At 37.6% G+C, this 17264-nt stretch overlaps 1 protein-coding gene across 2 annotated transcripts in view; it reads right to left on the bottom strand.

Annotated features, from left to right (window-relative positions):
• PTPRD (protein tyrosine phosphatase receptor type D) overlaps positions 1–17264 on the bottom strand; it is a 281812-nt gene that overhangs the window by 117543 nt on the left and 147005 nt on the right. For both annotated transcript variants that reach the window (XM_086480568.1, XM_086480569.1), the window contains exons 9-13: positions 16723–17264; positions 7601–7734; positions 6220–6364; positions 2585–2890; positions 1408–1601 (exon numbers count right to left, since the gene is read on the bottom strand). The exon at positions 16723–17264 is cut by the window's right edge and continues 40 nt beyond it. In XM_086480568.1, the coding sequence (XP_086336694.1) occupies positions 1408–1601; positions 2585–2890; positions 6220–6364; positions 7601–7734; positions 16723–17264 (1321 nt within the window). The remainder of the gene's footprint in view (positions 1–1407; positions 1602–2584; positions 2891–6219; positions 6365–7600; positions 7735–16722) is intronic.

Genomic DNA, 17264 nt, shown 5'->3' with positions numbered 1-17264 from the left:
CAAAGCCAAACCTGGGAAAAAAACCAAATACCTTTATGATATTTGGGCTCCAATATCTCATGTAGTCTCCCGTTTCTGACCTTCTATGATATTTGGGCTCCAATATCTCATCTAGTCTCCTGTTTCTGATCTACCGTTTAACATTATTTTAAACTACTACAACATAAAGATTGAAAGTGAAAATCTGTGCAAGAAAGGGGAGAACCAAAGCGCAGCAGTATCTTCTTTTCCATCTCCTCTCCTTTTTCCCTTTCCCTTCCCACCTGTTTCCACCTTTCTCCCCACTGAATTTAATCTGTAAGAACACCATGTTTTGCAAAATAGGTAAGTAAGTACATATAAGTAGATAGACAGACTGGCAGGTAAAACTGCAACAAAGATCTCCAGGAAGAGAGACAGTACTTTGAGAACAGGGTAACCACCAAAATGCAGGTGTAGGAGACCTGTTCGCAAAAAAGGTATCTGCAGAGCTGAAATTTAGAACTAAGACCGGAAGAAGAAATAAAAGAAGCCAAAACCCATTTATTTATTCACATAAAATGCTTAAGAGGCAAATTCGACCCTTCATGCTAGGCTGACAATTTATTATCACTTTCAGTCATTCCCGTCATAAATTGAGAGCCAGCAATGAGAGGTGCGTACTTGACAATAGTTTCAATGTAGGATGATTCCTCCAACACCAAGAGCTTTGTGAATCTTCAGTTTTACAGAGCACTAGTGTATCCCAATCAGTAAAATCCTGTTTTAGAAGCTTTTTAAACTTGATGTGATCACACTTTTGTTTTCATCATGTCTCCTAATTTATAAAACAGATGGGAAATTTTGCAATATAATTAACCCTATACCTATTCAAACTAAGTTTCTCATTTTATTGCACAGTTATTGATATGCATAATGACAAGTATAAATAGTGCAGTGATTTCTAAGGTTGCACTAATAAATTAATTTCCTGTGGAACAAGTGGTTAGGTGGATACACGCTAATGACAGAAATACTGTAATAATGGGCTAACACAGGCTTCTAATAATTCTACCTTCTCCACTGAAACAAAGAAACATCGTGTGGGTGGATCAGGCAGCGCACAGTTTGCTACATTGACCCTGATGCTTTAAAACTTCAGAGCATCTGTTTAGGATGAAGTCACCAGCTTTAAGGGAGCCAGAACACTGACACAGCTTAGCATTTAGTTGCAAACCTACACATACAAGGGTGCATAGGTTTGGCTCAAGAACCTTTAAATGCTAAGAATTCTGAAAAAAAAAAAAAATTGTTAAAATAGAGATAAAAAAAATGTTAGCTGTTAGGCTGAAATACAGAAAGGAAAAGAAAATGCAGTTCTGGATAGCTCTTCAGTACACAAAATGTTTTCGCTGTGACCTAAAGAAGAACATAAAATGCCCTAATTACCTGTGCATCAGCCAGCATGATGTCCTTCAGCATGGGCTGACCCTTTGGCTCTCCATTTTCCATCCTCACGTAGTGCACCTGGTATCCTCGGATCTGACCATGCTGCTTATTGGGTACAGGTGAGCGCCATGACACTTTAACAGCAGTAGAGTTGACAGCCTCTACCTCGACTTTGCGAGGAGGACCACTAGGAACTGGAACAACATCATTGGACAGAAGAGAATTACAGGCACCTGTCCCACCCACGTCTTTTGATTTTTTTTTTTTTTTTTTTTTAAAGGGCAGACTCACTATGTTTTCTTTGAAGAATACAAATTGTTCAACAAATGAAAATGTTCAACCAATCTGCTCTACCTTTCAGTGAAAAGATCAAAAAACATGACTGATGCAAAAAATGGAAGAAAAAAGAGTATTAGAGAAATAGAAAAACATGTAAAAATGTACAAAAGCCAAGGAAGATGCTTTGAGATTCAAAGCATTATAGTACAAAGAGATATTTTAATCATTGAAATAATAATAATACTAATAATAAAAACACAAAAGATTTCAAAAAAAGTTTCCCTTAGTTTTGTTTGCTAAGTTCTTTGTTTCGGGTTTTTTTTTCAGTAGTATAAAAAGGAGGCTGATAATAGGGCTGTCTTCTCTCAGTTTCAAGCATGGAAGAAAATAAAATGTGTGGAGCATCAGTTTTCCAAGATCAAAAACAAATTTAAAAAAAAAATCCAACAAAACCCAACAACCCAGAAAAACCCAAATAAAAAAGCACAGCATGGAACAAGAAAGAAGTTTAAAAAAAAACCAAAATCTGAAAAAAAAAAAACTCATAGCCGTAAGTGTTTAAAAACAACAATGACTGCAAAATCAAGGAAAAGGCAGAAAGATTTCGCCCTGAGAGTTATTTCTATGTTAAAAGAGGAGCAACAATGATATGTATGGGCTCAAAGGGGCAGCAGATTCCTGTCACTCACAAAAAGGCACTTTCTGTTAAAAAAAAATAAAATACCACATATAAAAATGGTTTAGAAAGAACAAGTCTTTGATTAAAAAACTCAAACTTGATAATATCTCTGATTCAGGAAAAAAGAGAAGCAGAAAAAAATACTGTTAGGCTATACAAAAGACAGCAGATCGACAGAGAGTCATAGAGGCGCAAACTGGTGTAGTGGAGGCAACATACCATCTTCATCTGTCCGAATCAATACTGCTAAGCTCTCTGGGCCAGGTCCAACATCAGTGTGGGCAGTCACAGAGATCCGGTACTCAGTCCATTTTTCCAGCTGTTCCAAAAGGTATTGGGTACTGTCCGATGAAATTCCCAAAATTTCGTGGGGCTTGACATCTTCTCCATCAATCCCAATGTACTTGATGGAGTATTCAGTGATTACGCCGTTCTGTTTTTCCACCGGTGGAGGTTTCCAACTTACCAAAATGCTAGTGGAGCTGGGGCTTGTGCAACTAATATCTTGAGGAGGAGCTGATGGCTCTAATTTCAGTAGTGGGTTAAAGGAGGATTTGAGTGAAAGGATAGGAGTGATTGAAAAAAATGAACAAAAGAAAAAATAAAAATAAATAAACTACAACCAAATGAAAATAAACGATAAACTAAAAAAAAAATTAGAAACTTAAAAAAGCAAAACATCAGATAATCATATGCACCTTGGCTTATTAACATGAGGAAACTGAAAATGAATAGACCAACTAAATGGCGAAAAAGGATGTAGGGGAAATACATGAAAATGAAACCTCGAAATAATATTACCTACCTGTAATTAAAATTCTTCTTGAAATAAAACAAAAACGTGACACTTCTATGACTACTGACCTATCTTTATAATAATTGCAATTAGTGCAAGCCATAATATTTTAAATGACACAAGACATGTATTTGCTTACAAATTCGGAGATACCCCCTTCAAGTGGGTTTACTGTTTTGAGAAAAAATTATCTTGTTACAGAACTCCTAAGAACTTGCAATAATTGCTAGAAATTGCTCCATAAATTGCCATTTTTGAAGCCTCTCCACTCTCATAAACAAATCATTATTTTTTCAGGTTTTTTTATAATTGAGTCTGCCTGGCACAAGTCAACTGCAAATTATGTTTAAACAGAAAGCATTTACTGAAACATTTATTGTAGCCAATATACTAGGAGCATGCAGTCAATAGAAGATGAAGAAAGTCTTAGTCAAAGATTTACCTACCAGGAAAATGTGACAGGCTTGTTGATTCTGACTGTAACTTGTACTTACCCTACATCAGCTGTCAGTTTTATTTTTTTAACTCCTCTTGGAGACACCTTTGCTAGCAAAGAATTAAGTCCTACCAGTAATGTAGGAAACTTCTATAGGAAAAAAAAAAAATCTACCCGCAAACAATGCGTCAGGAAAGCAGGTATTAATTTTACAATGAGAGTTCACAAGCTCAGCACATCAGAATGGTGATACATTTTGACTTTGTTTTGTCTCCTGTCACCAGCACCAATCTTCCAGAGCAAAAGTGCTCACCTTTACTGATTTGTACTTGAAGGAGTCTGTTAGCATATTTGACTTTTCCGGGCTCCAGAGTATTTAAGCATGTATGTCATTCCATTGCTTTCGGTGAGGCAAGTCAAGTACTGAAAGTTAGGCATGCATTTATGTGCTTAAATGCACTTTGATTTGGCAAAGTCTAAGCTTACTAACTGAGATCATTCAGAGCCATAATTGAAATTCACTGGCAGAACTAGTGGATGTGGACTCCTTTCCTATTTCTGCCTTCTCTCTTGTAAGGAAAACATAAATTTTGAGTGCAAGATCTTTATAGCACCTTTTCTTTTTTTCCCTTTTTTGTCTACTATATTCTTCCCATTTTTTAAGGGAAAAAAAAACCCAAATGGATTTCTGGTACTTATGGTAGGCACATCAAACAAAATTAAAGCAACAGAGAAGGCCTAGGACCCTGCTGTGACCTATTGCATTTACACATGTATCTTTCGGTTCCCTACAGCTTTCTACAGGGATCAATGGCTTTTTACTCAGTATGCTTCTCTGCTCTTCTGAAGGGAAAACAGGAAGGAATGTACTAGCATTTCAACTACAGGAGGTGGATGGGGGGACAGATGAGAATTACCGCATTCGGGTTTGGTTTTTCTAGGCTAATTCAGTAATCAAGCACTCAAAAAATGTTGGTCCCCTTGCACCACTGACTTGTGCAGGAAGTAAAATACAAGTAAAATGTCCCTTAAGGATCTTATACGTAATGAAATAAATCCCTGTAGCATCTTTCTCTGAAACCAAGATGAAAGGCAATAGCGTATTCTGGTGAATACTGCTAATAAACTCATAGAAGTTTATTAATTTTTAATCCATTATACTCTGAAAATGCAAAAATATTGCATTTATATAACTATGGATAAGCTGTAGGCTCCTTGTGTAACCAGTTTTATTGATGCATATAAGTTTTTCTTAAAATACACACTCTTTGCAAAAAAAGATTTTGCAATCTTTTCAGCAAATACCCAGGGTCTGCCCGCTGAAATCAACAAGATTTTCCTAACACCTTAAGACATAAGGCTGAAAAAAGCGTAACATATTCTTATATTCAGGAAGGGAAAATTGGTAATGTGCTTATATACAGAACATGCAACCTTGCCCCTAGATGTTTACTTTGTATCCAGTCTAAGCAATCTTCACCCAATATAACAGAATGAGCACTATAAATAGCTGAAATGGCTCCCAGAATAAATAACTTTTTCTTCATCAAATTATTGATTCTGGATTGCTGACATTAAAAGGTACCTTGCCACTATGTCTAGAACTAGCCTTGTGTATGTAATCATCTTTTATGCTTATTCCAAATGCCTTAGAAATGCTTCTGAAGCACATTTAGCTTTGGTTGAAGGTCTGCAGCACTGTATCTCCAGTCATACTGATTACTATTAATATATAACACTAACAAAGACTAATGGTGTAATCACATCTGTCATGACTGCAAATTAAAAAGCCTCATGTTAACTGAGAATCTGAATTTTCTATTTTGAATAATATTACTTCAAGAAAGAAAGGCCACTTAATTTAAAACAAATACAAACAGAATTGCACTAAGCTTTAAAATGACAGTGTAATGCAAACTGGATATAATCTCTGAATATCTGATTGTTTTAATTTAAATATTTTAAAATGTATATTTAAATCCCTGACAAATTTTTGCATCTTATTTGCAGACAAAGGTGATAAGTTTCTTGACATTGTTTCCATAAGCATCTAGTGAGAAAACAATTTCTCTACCAGTGTAAAAAAAGACTGACCATCATAAAAAGCCTAGATTAAAAAAATTGACTTAAAATCAGAAAGATTAGCTCCTATAGAGGAACAGTTATAAGGAAAATTTTGGTACAGTCTGAAATATCCAAGCAGACCCACTCTACAAATTTCTTGAAATTCAAGGAGATGCTGCAGGAACAACCTAGTATTCCAGGAAATCTGCAGACTATGCAGGTGGAATTTTATGGGTGGAAGACTGTCATTAATGTACATCTATTGGATGATAAAACATTTTATCCTATTAGAACATAAAATATTATCATGGCATAATATTGTATCCTTAGACACTGGTTTATAGTTTTCTTCTGAAACTATGTAAAAGCCACTTGTATATTAAGTGATCACAATACATCTACAAAAATACACATTTTAAGCATCCTTTTGCTGTATTAAACATCATGAATGCTGTATTTTCGCCTTTTTTTTCTGTTGCCGCCTCTCTGGGCTACTGAGATTAATCTCTTTGAGAAATACGAGACAAGGGAATAAAGTCAGCTAGGAAAGACACCTACTTGACTGCATGGTTCTTGCTGAGATTTCTGCTGTTGAAGCACCCAGGCCTTGTGGAGAACGTGCAGCTAGACGGAATAAGTACAAGCTGTTTGGCCTTAAGCCTTGCAGGCGGTAAGATGTAGTAGGTTCAGTTGAAACCCGTTGCTAAATGTAAATAAGATGTCTTGATTAATATTCACAGACTCTGAATTCCATGTGTTTGCTATAGAAGAAATGCTTTTTATACTCTGATGACAATCCCATTGAGAAAAATTTAAATTCAAGACAATAAATCAGAAAAAAAGCAAACTAAACAAACCCAAAACCAAATAAATTATTTTTGACAAACAAACATTAAGGAACAATCTTTTTTAAAGCTGACAGCTTAATGGGTGATACTCAGAGCCAAAAATATTTTTTGAGGAAGTAATAGCTGTATACAAGGTATAAAAGGCTTTTCAGACCTTAACACATGAACAAAGCCTTACCTATAGTTTCATCTTATGACAGTGAACTACAGGATTTTCTAATGTGAGTAATCTTGGGTTTAACCTCTTAATTAAATTTGTGTTCAAATTATTAAGAAGATAATTCTCCAAAGGGTAACTTATTAAGCAGGGGACTGCACCCTGTTTGGAGGTGAAATACGGATCTGGCCCCCTTCCACAAAATAACCTTATGCATTCACAGTATACGTGTGAAGCCACCATAAACATAAGCTCAGCTGAAGCATTAGCAATGAGCTGATGATGCAGGAGAAATCAATGAGGCTGACACTCTCCTGCTGCCTTCTGAGACTGCTGGCTTCTTTCTTTTGTCTGGGACACCTGGCAATATCACACGGTTTCCATATCAGAAAACAGTTTATTCTGAAATCTACACTGCTAACACCACAGAGGCCCTCAAACTGAAAATTCTTTAAGAAATAATGGTCCACAGAAATCCCATAGTAGGTTTTTATCTTTAGAAAAAAAGCATATTTTCTTCCCAAGTATTACTGAAAGATTAGAGAAGATTAAGAACTCCCTTACACAGTGGCAAAGAGAAACAAAAATTCTCTAAGGCTGAAAACAGACTTCAAAGTCCAAGTATAAGTGCAAAAAATCTTAATGAGTCCATAACATGCTCCAAAATACTTCTGTTTCCAAGCCTTTGTAGCGGAATAGGCTTGGAGGGACATGATCAATGCCTGAAACCAGCTGCAACTTCTGCAGATGACTCATTGCGAACAACAGCAAAGTTCCACTGGCTGGTAACCACTGACAGCATTTTCTGCTGTTCACACACTCTCAGTCTATTGTTACTTGTACTAACAAAAGTTACTAATCCACCAATTCTAAACCATTGCAGCATTTTATGTCTGACTCATTAAAGAGTATTTAAAAGATGTTTTTCACTTACCTCCTCCCCGTGCTCTCCATCTTTGTAAACCAGTTCATAGCTGGAAATGGTATCTGAGCGTGGAGGTGTCCAGGAAAGTAATATGCTTGTTTCAGACTCAGGTTCTGCTTTGAAGTTCAATGGCTGACCGGGCACTAAAGAAAAAGTTGAGCAGTGTTGCCATTTGTTTATTTGCCTAGTTCAACACTTACCTTTCAAACCTTCTAAACTATTATCCGAATGTTTCATAAAATATTACTTCTATTGAACTTACTGAACTTAAACAAATTGATTAACTGTACTATGAAATAAATTAATCTGAGCTCAGAAAAAGAATAATTATATTTAATTCACACATTAGAAATTATCAAGGATTTCAAATACATGCTTCTCACTGTAAATAATGGACACAGAACTGAAATGCAATTGAACAGATGCCAGGTGATAAATACCAGTAATATAATAACCTATGTGTGAAATGGCAAAAATATATACATGTATACATGTGCATGTGTATGGGGAAATACTAGTACTACACGAGATTGTCTGAAATAGTAAAGAAGAAAGTGATAAAATCATTACATGCATTTCCAAATCTGAAAATGGTTTCTCAGCTCATAAATAAGACGCTAAACACATCCTGCTCTTTAAGACCCCTAAACATTGAATGCTTTTGTAACCTGAAGAAGTAATAACCTACTGAACCTTCAGTAATGTTCTCATTAAGTGACATATTTTCACCTGTTTAATGACTTGTATTTTTACCAATATAGCTAAATTTCTAGTAACAACACTTTCTAATTGCAAGAACTAAAAACGCAACTTTGATTCCAGTAGTCAAGAACATTCCCTGTTGTTATGTGTTATGTAATGGTCACTGAAATTATCCAGACCCTCACTTACTTCTGTAAACAATAACATTGACTGGGAAAAGAAAGCAAAATATAACCCTGTTATTGAAATGTATACAATCATTTCAGCATCCAAATTATAAAACATTACTTTCAGTTATAGTGTTGTTGATAAAGCATGAAACAGTCTTCCACACCATTTCCAGCTTTTCAAGAATAAAATGTGGCATGATCTTATTTTTTAAGAAAAAATAATAAGATGCACTTGTTAGCAGGTACTGAGAACAGGTGTGTCAAATAGGATGTCACAATAATGATCATTTCACATTTCTCCAGGGTAGAATTTTATTATAGCATTACAAGTGCATTTCTTTTGTACAGTGAAAGACTTAAAACCACCATGGAGCAAACAGTAAAAATAATTTGTGATTGTAATTTTTATCTTCCCCAGACTTCTACAGAATGTCACTGTAGAACATTGTCCCCGTGCACGCTTCTGCAGGTTTGATATCTAACCTTTAAACAGACACATAACCTGTAAACAGGAGGTGCACATTCAAGCCCCTGTGTGGAGGTTTCAAGTCCCTACCACTCACTTTGTTTTTCTTTTCCTCAGAAACAGGGCAAAGTTGAAAAGGAAAAGTGTAGAAGGATGTTGCCTATTTCTGAGGGGACGAGTGAGGATCAATGGGAAGAAAAAGGATAGGAGCAATTAGCTACTTTTCTAAAAGACGTCTGGCGTAAGAAAAGACCACTGCCTGGGTACTGCAAAGCGCAAATAGGAAAAGATCACAAAGCACAGGGAGCAATTACAGGAAATATCAACACAGTATTTTTGACAGAAATATTTCTAATTTCATCTTTTAAAAGTAGAATAGATTTGAAATTAAGAGGGAGAGTGGAATAACTGGATAATTCCTAATGTTGAAACATGCTGAAATACCACTAGATCAAACTTTAACTTAGCAAATTTATACCATAGTTGTACAAATACATTTACTAGGTGAACATTACAACTTTTTTGGTTAGCTGCCTCAAACCACTCCTGAATAACAATCAGACAACAGCTGCAGATTTGCCTCCTATTGAACACAGCTTAAAGGAGATGTGGAACCCTGCTGCAGTCTTTCCAAAACTTAGTAATAAAATCTGGAGTTTAGGCAGCTATTTGGAAGTGTTTATTTTGCTATAAGTTGTTCCAAATGTATCTCATGAAATTCAGATGGGTACCTGTCTGTAGACATTTTGTTTGCTTCATCTGATAAAAAGATAAAAACTGGTAAGGCTGATCTGTGGAAAAAATTATTTGCTTCAATGTGTATCAAACAATAGGGAAAAAATTATTTTGGCAAAGTAATGGAGCAGCATGGCTGGAGTTACAAAATCACCTTTGCCTGGTCATGGAAGGTCAAACAGCAGCTTACGTTGCATGTGCCATGCTATCCATCTTATGTTTGACATCTCTACCAGTGACCTGGAGGACTGGATAGAGGGCACATGTTCCAGGTTTGTAGATGACACCAAGCTGGGGTCGGGGGACCAATCGACACACTTAAGGGCCAGGCTGCTGTTAAGAGGGAGCTTGAGGCACCTGTCCTGGGAAGGCAGAGCCCTGTAGGGATGCAGGCTGATGGGCCCAGGGAGCAGCTGTTGGGGATGGCCCTGGCGGGCAGTGAGCCGAGCTGGGGCCATCCGTGTGCTGAGGCAACAATAAGGGCCAGCAGTGCCTGGGGTGGTGTGTATAGGAGGCGGCCCTGAGAGCCAAGGGAGGGTAGGGACTGTCCTCTCTGCTCAGTACCTGCCAGACCACATCTGGGTACTGCATTTGGGTTTGGATGCCAGCAAGATGTCTCTGGGCTGGGGTCCTTGCCCTGAGAAGAGAGGCTGCAAGACTGGGGCTGGCTCAGATGGGAGAAGGGACAGCTGCCGGGGCACCCAGCAGCGTCCCCAGCACCGATGGGAGGGATGGAGCAGATGCAGCCGGGCTCTTCACAGGGGTGCATGGCACGAGGACAAGAGGCAGCCACACAGGCTGAAACACGAGAGGCTCAGGCTGGAGATAAGGTGAAGACTTTTCCCCACGAGGACAACCCAGCGGTGGGGCTTGGGCCCAGGGAGGTTGGGCCTTCTCCAGCCTGGGGGGTTTCATGCCCTGACTGGGTGAAGCCCTGAGCAGCCCGATCTGAGTCCACGGCTGAGCCTGCTCAGGGCAGGGGCAATGCCTGGAGACCTCCCCAGATCACCCTGCCAGCCTGAATTGTCCTGTGATGCTATGATATGTGCTTAATGAATGGATACATGAATTGTAGAACACAGCCAGGCAGTAATAGCAAATGACCAGTCAACTGGCCCATATGAAGACTGGTCCCATCCCTTATGATAAATATGGCAGCAGATGGAAAATGAAAGGTATTTCCTATCCCTCTGCACATTTTAAGACCCTCATCCTCCAAGTATTTATTTCAATAAGGAAACCCTTCATGGTCTTAGTTCTGCAATTCTCTATCATTTTACAAGACAAGTTAATGGTTAATTGGACTTTTCCAAAAGCTGTTTGTCAAAATAACATCTTGCTGCAAAATCTAGTCTCGCCTCATATTTTTCATCCACAGCTAGGCAACTCTGAAGCTGAAAACACTAACAGAAGAAAGAGGTGACAGGGAAATCTGCATTGCTCCAAACAGACAGATAAGATGGAGAAAAAACTAAACAAACTGTATTGCTGATAAATTTTGGTAGGGTACCCAAGGCTTAAGCCAAAGAAAAAGTACCAGAAAAGAAAGTGGAACAATAACTTTTAAACTGTTTAGGATTTATGTCTAGAACACAACATGTGTTCAAAAAATTCTTCACTGTCACACAGGAACGAAGCCAAGCTGGAGGAGCTGACAGAAGTCTCCTTCAGAGATGGAAAAAAACCTAGGGATACTGGAAAATCTACGTAAGTGGACTTTATACTCTTGCTGAAGTGTTTTTTTGTTACACAGAACAAATCTAACTTTCCATATCTGTGCTGTACATGGACAGCTCACTGCATGGGATCTTTTTGCATGAGCATTATCTCAATATTGTCTTTTATGCTTTCAGGTCAATTTAGTCTAGAAATGTACATTAAACCCCATAAATTCCCTGTGCATCGAGTACACCTCTTCTTATTTCTTGCTTGTAAACATGACATAACTTAGGTAGTACACACAATGAAACACTACAATGCAGTGACAAAACAAAGCCCAGAATTACTCTTTTTAAAACTTCATTCCAAGTTCTACACCTTTGCTTACCTAGTCTTCCATGTGTATTGCTGGTTAACAAGAAACAAATGCAGACTGCTGGACCTCATCCTGCATATGTGGTTCTACGTCCCTCCCTGACTCAAGTGCCAGAACAGAATCAATTTGGATCTCAAACTGGAAAGGCACTCTAGTTCCCTACACAGCTCCTCAGCCATCTGAGATAACTAGAAACACACTCCAGGGCTGTGCTGGGTTTCAAAAAAATGCTGGAAATAGACGAGAGACTCCAGGCTAGAAAGGGCCCCATGATATTGCTAGGGTGATATCCATACCTAGAGCAAAACTCAATCCGTTCAATTTAGAAATCAGTTTTGCAAAGGACAATAGATTGATCAAGAGAATTTACAATGAGTTGGGAACTGAAAGGGACCAAGAGTTCATGCTTCTGATTGCTCTAGAAGAAGCATGAAGCTCTACAGAGAAGCTATTACAATTGAAGAGTTACTGTGTTCCAAAGTTTTTCTTTCGTAAAATGATACTTGTACTTTTTGAAATACCAAATTCTCATGCTATATAATTACAAAATAAAATGGGTAATGCGCTATGTGTTCATCCCGCCCTCCCTCTGTCTTTCTGCTACAACAGAAATAACCTCTTCAAATGAGTCTGAAAATAGCTGAGGCTTGCAGTTCTCCAGTAACAAACACAGAACCACAGTATTAAAATAATTTAATACATTTTAGATCTCCAAAAAGCATAGCACATTTTGTGAAAAATAACTAGAAATCTATAAATCACTTTCGTAAAATAATATGTGTAATTGACATTGAGGGAGCCCACAGAATAAAAAAAACCCATGTTGGTCAGTCTTAAGCAGAGCCTGCATAGTCTTCTCTGAATGACTAGACAACACAGTGAAGATATGAATCACTCTTCAGAGTAATTCTGTCTATGCTCTACTTCTACAGTGTAGCAGTAGAGTTATCTCAAAATTATTTCAAGCTGCATTCTTCCATACTTAAGTTCAGTAACAAAAGTAATGTGTGCACATTTCCAGTGCTCATCCACATATTTACAAAAATCAGAATTCTGGACTAGAAAAAAAATCAGATTAAAAAAAAAATAATAAGGATTCCATATCCCTACTAACCAGAAGTAAGACAGGGAGATTAAAAGCTAGAAAAATCACTGTGTGAGGGCAAGATCCTCAATATTGGTCTCATCATGTCAGCATTTAAATGAAGCAGACACAAAGACTGGGGCACTTAACAGAAGTTAGCAGTGCTTTGAGAGCACAGTAGTTATTCAAAAGCTGAAATATTCTTTGCTAACTGACCAGAAATGTTCCTTAAGGAGAATTTTGTCACTTAAAAACCATCCTGCACCCCACCTCAGCTCCAAATGATTCTTCTTCCACTTGCTTCCTTGCATCACGGTTGAGTTTCCAGATGTGTGCTCTCAACCCTTCCTTTGTGGAAGAGCGTTTCCATGAAATGCTTCACTAGGAGAGTAGTACTGTGGAGCTTCAGAGGCATGAGGTTTCCCCATTCATGTGTTCATGAAAAAAGCTGCAATGTCTGGGAAAGCAGTTAGTTTGCTGCTTTCCCAGACATTGCAGAATTGTATTCTCTTGCTACAGACTCCCTTCCTCTGAATTTCTAATCTTCTTTACAGTAAGAACTCCAGCACCATTAATTAATTTCCCTTAAGCTAAGGCTTCATTTATGTGCCCTGCAAGTCAGATACTTGACCTTCTCATTATTGTCCTTTTCCATATGTTCAAAAGATTAGCCTTTTATAACTGTAATAATCCTCAGTCTTTAAACCACTGCCAACTGTAAGTTCTTATTTAAAAAAGCATATGTTTACGGGTACATATTAATTTCCGAGAATATTTTTTCCTCTCTCTTTCTCCAATAATCCACTACCTAATAGACATCATGTATCTTGCACCGTCTCCTTTTTCTACCCAAGATCAGAGTAAAAACAGGATTCTCTGAATTCCTTCAGTAGCTATCCTCTCTGCACATTAAAAACAATACCAAAACCAATCCAAAACCAAATCCCGACATTCAGTTTAAAGCTCAAGAATTCTCCTGGTACACACAGGCTAAAGTATGTTGCTCAGAGAGTGTGTGTACTTCTGACTAGGTTAAGCAAAGAAAGGAAATATGAGAAGAAACATAAGTGTATCCTGGGCAGCTAAGTGGAGACAAACAAACCGAGCTTTTGGTTTCTAGTGAAGTAAAGAAAAATGACAAGAGGCATCACACTAAATCTTATACTGGTATTTCTTTACTCCAAAATTTGGTGTTAGCAAGCCAGTTCCCCTAAATAATATACTGGTCCTGACCCCTTCCTCAGCAGAATCGAATCCTTTGACCCAAAATGCAAAATAAGAACTTAATTAGGCATAGCTTTTGTAATTGATCTTCCCTTATTCAAAAGGCTCAGCTCTACAGCTGTTTTCTGATTACTTAATTTCTTTAAGTGATGTCTTTTTACAGTAAAGAAAACACTGCTGAAAGCAACTGTGCAATAGGACATGGCTTTTCCTTAAAACGCTTAAGCAGGATACTGAAACACAAAACTGAACATAAAATTTTTTTTGGTTTTAATGTTTGTTTGTCTGAAAAATGCTCCTTTCTCCTCCCCTCAAACTGCTTTTTCTAGTTAATATTTTAATTAGCAAAAAAATATTTACACTAAGAGAAGAGTTTTGGTTGACCTGCAAAGTCAGAAGCCACTTATACAGTCATTTCAAAAGAATGACTCTGCTCTTAGAAAGCAAAGATTCTTGTAAACAGGATGTTTTAAAACAAATTATTCATTTTATAATGTCTCTCCAAAGACCAGAGTACACATAAGGGAAGAAGGCTTTGAAGGAAAACAAACTAATGGAGCCTGTAAGTCACAGCTGTGAATCAGATTTTGCTGTACATATACTCTAATATCCCCAAAGTTAGCGTAAGGGTTAAGCTACATATCCACAATGATAGGTTTATTTGTTTAAAAAAACCAAAAAAAATCAATCAAAATGTAATCACCGTCCCATTCCTATTTTTAGTCTTTTACACACGTTTCCATTAAATCAATTTCTGCTGTTTTTAAATGGCGCTTTATAATTCACTGTTTGGATCAGTTTCAGCCTCAGAGAGAGACTTAAAACAAAATAACCATATTCAGATTTAGATTACAGCAAATCTGTAAGAGAAGGGCAAGGAGGGCATTTTATTCTGCAGTGTTCACTAAGAGAAACTGCTGGATAGAAACATTCCCTGAACTGGAGAACTGCACTAGATTTTCTCAGTTACTTTTCCCTTTTACAACTCAACATGTTCATATTTCAAGCACAAGTAATAGTGCTTAAAAACGCCTCCCGTATGCCACATTTTTTGTTTTCTTTTGATTTTGAACGTAGTTACAAATAAACAATGTCAACTCAACTCTGTTACAAAGTTGAAAACATGTATTGAGAATCCCTCTTGCACTGTTAATGTTGTCATAATTTCATCAGATTGCACAGTAACTGGAAACAGACAGCATGTTTAATGGCAAGTTCTGTAAAGGTTTTAGTAAACAGAGCTTTTCTGAAGTGACCTCAGCAAGCAACGTAACTTAGGCCAGTCCGGCTGAGCCTCACTGCTCATTATTTCAATTGCTTCATCCTTCTCTGGGGAAGCCACTGACAAACTCTTGTTAATCTAAGAGGTTTACGGTTGTAAGTGGAAACACGGACAAGTAGCTCACTAAACCTTCTTTTTTTAAGAGATTTTTGCACATGGATGCAAAAAGAAGTGAGTTGTCAATAAAAAAAGGTTACAATTGCCAAAACTAAACTATGGTGTACATATTTGCATGTGCACACAGACACATTTTAATGTACCACTACACGAGCTAAAAAAGTTAATTTAGAAACTTCTCCACTGAGATATTGCAAAATGTAATACCTAGACCTTTGTGTAACTCAACACTTAGAAAGGTTCCAGGACAATACCTCAATTTCTGTTCTTTATTAAATGCGTATTGGTAAAATGCAGAAGCAAAAAGTGGATGAAACATAACTGTCTTCGATTACACTTTAGAGATACATTTTTTTAAGAATCTGAGGGCTGCTAATTTCTTCAACAGGAAACTTTCCAGCAGTAAAAAACTGAAATAGCATTATATAATACTTCTAGGCAATCACTGACCTACAGTAATACTTCACACAGCTTTCTCTAAACCACTAGACAAAGGGAGCTTTTATTTGTTATTGCTACAATAAAACACTTTCTGCACTGTAGCTCCTTCACAGCTTCTCACTTTTGATTTCATAAAAATTCTCTGCAGTGTTTTTCACTATGGTTGCTTGTCCTTTGCTAATAAAATTAATTCATGGACCTAAAACTCCCGTACAGAAACAAAACAACCTAACTGCAAACATAAAACAAGTAAATGGTGACCTTGTGGTATGCACTTTGTAGGGGCAGGTTGGATTTGATTTACAAAGTACAGAACTGATTGCTAGAACCTACACAAAGGTTTGTTGTTTTTTTAATGCTTTCACGTTTTCTGTGTTTTTAGAACCTTATCAACTATTTGAACACACATGCAATACACATACATTTTAAATTTCCAAAAGCAAGATTCACTAGGGTGATGTAGCATAAGGGAACCACACCCCACCTAAAGAAAACACACCAACACAGGTAACTCCTCAAAGAAAGCTATGAAGAATTACTTGATAAACATCTCTGGTGCACAGAGAACTGCCAAATAGAAGCCCCTAACATTTGGCCACCTCCAAGATAAAGGTCTCCCTGAGACTTCAGTTAAACTTCAGTTAAATTTGTTGAGATTGATGAAAAAAGAAATGAAAGTGTGAGGAGATAATTTCCACTCTTCAGTGATAACTTGCACTGTGGAATTGAGAAAAGGTTATGTGCCAAAGCTGCCTGGATAATCTGGCTATCATTCAGAGGAAGTTTTTTTTTTCAACATTTTAGACTCAAATTCTCCCTCTGCAAAATTTCTGTATTTAATTGTTTCACACAGATTCTGTGCATTGCTAGCTTACCTCCTGTTTGAGTGATGACTTGAATGTCACTAGAAAGTGGTCCATCCCCAACAGAAGTAAAAGCAAGAACCTTCACAGAGTATGTTTTCTGGGGTACCAGATTCCCAATAGTGGTAATATGGCTGTCAGCCACGTTGTGCTTCATCCAGCTGTTGACATGTTGAGTGGGGTCCATGGTGTAATAAACTCTGTAACCTTGTATTTGTCCATTAGGTTCCTCAGGTTCTTCCCACTGTACCAAAATGGTGGTAGAGCTCAACATACGGGCCTGCACGTTGCGTGGGGCACTTGAAGGTGCTTGCTCTGAAGTTCTTGTTGACACAGGCTCACTGGGTGGCCCTCGTCCAATGTTATTTACAGCAACTACCCGAAATTCATACTCTGAATATGGGCTTAGGCCAGCCACACTATAGCGTGTTGTGGCCACCCCATCAATTTCTTTATACAGCTCCTCAGAGTTTTTTGGTTTGTGTTGGATTATGTAGTAAGAAACTGGCTCAGGGTTTCCAGAATCCCAAGTCAATGTTATGCTTGTTGCTGTG

This window comes from Leptosomus discolor, chromosome Z, assembly GCF_034619465.1.
Source record: "Leptosomus discolor isolate bLepDis1 chromosome Z, bLepDis1.hap2, whole genome shotgun sequence".
NCBI classification, from domain to species: domain Eukaryota; kingdom Metazoa; phylum Chordata; class Aves; order Leptosomiformes; family Leptosomidae; genus Leptosomus; species Leptosomus discolor.
Note: the sequence above shows the minus strand (reverse complement) of the source record. Positions and strands in the feature narration are given on the sequence as shown.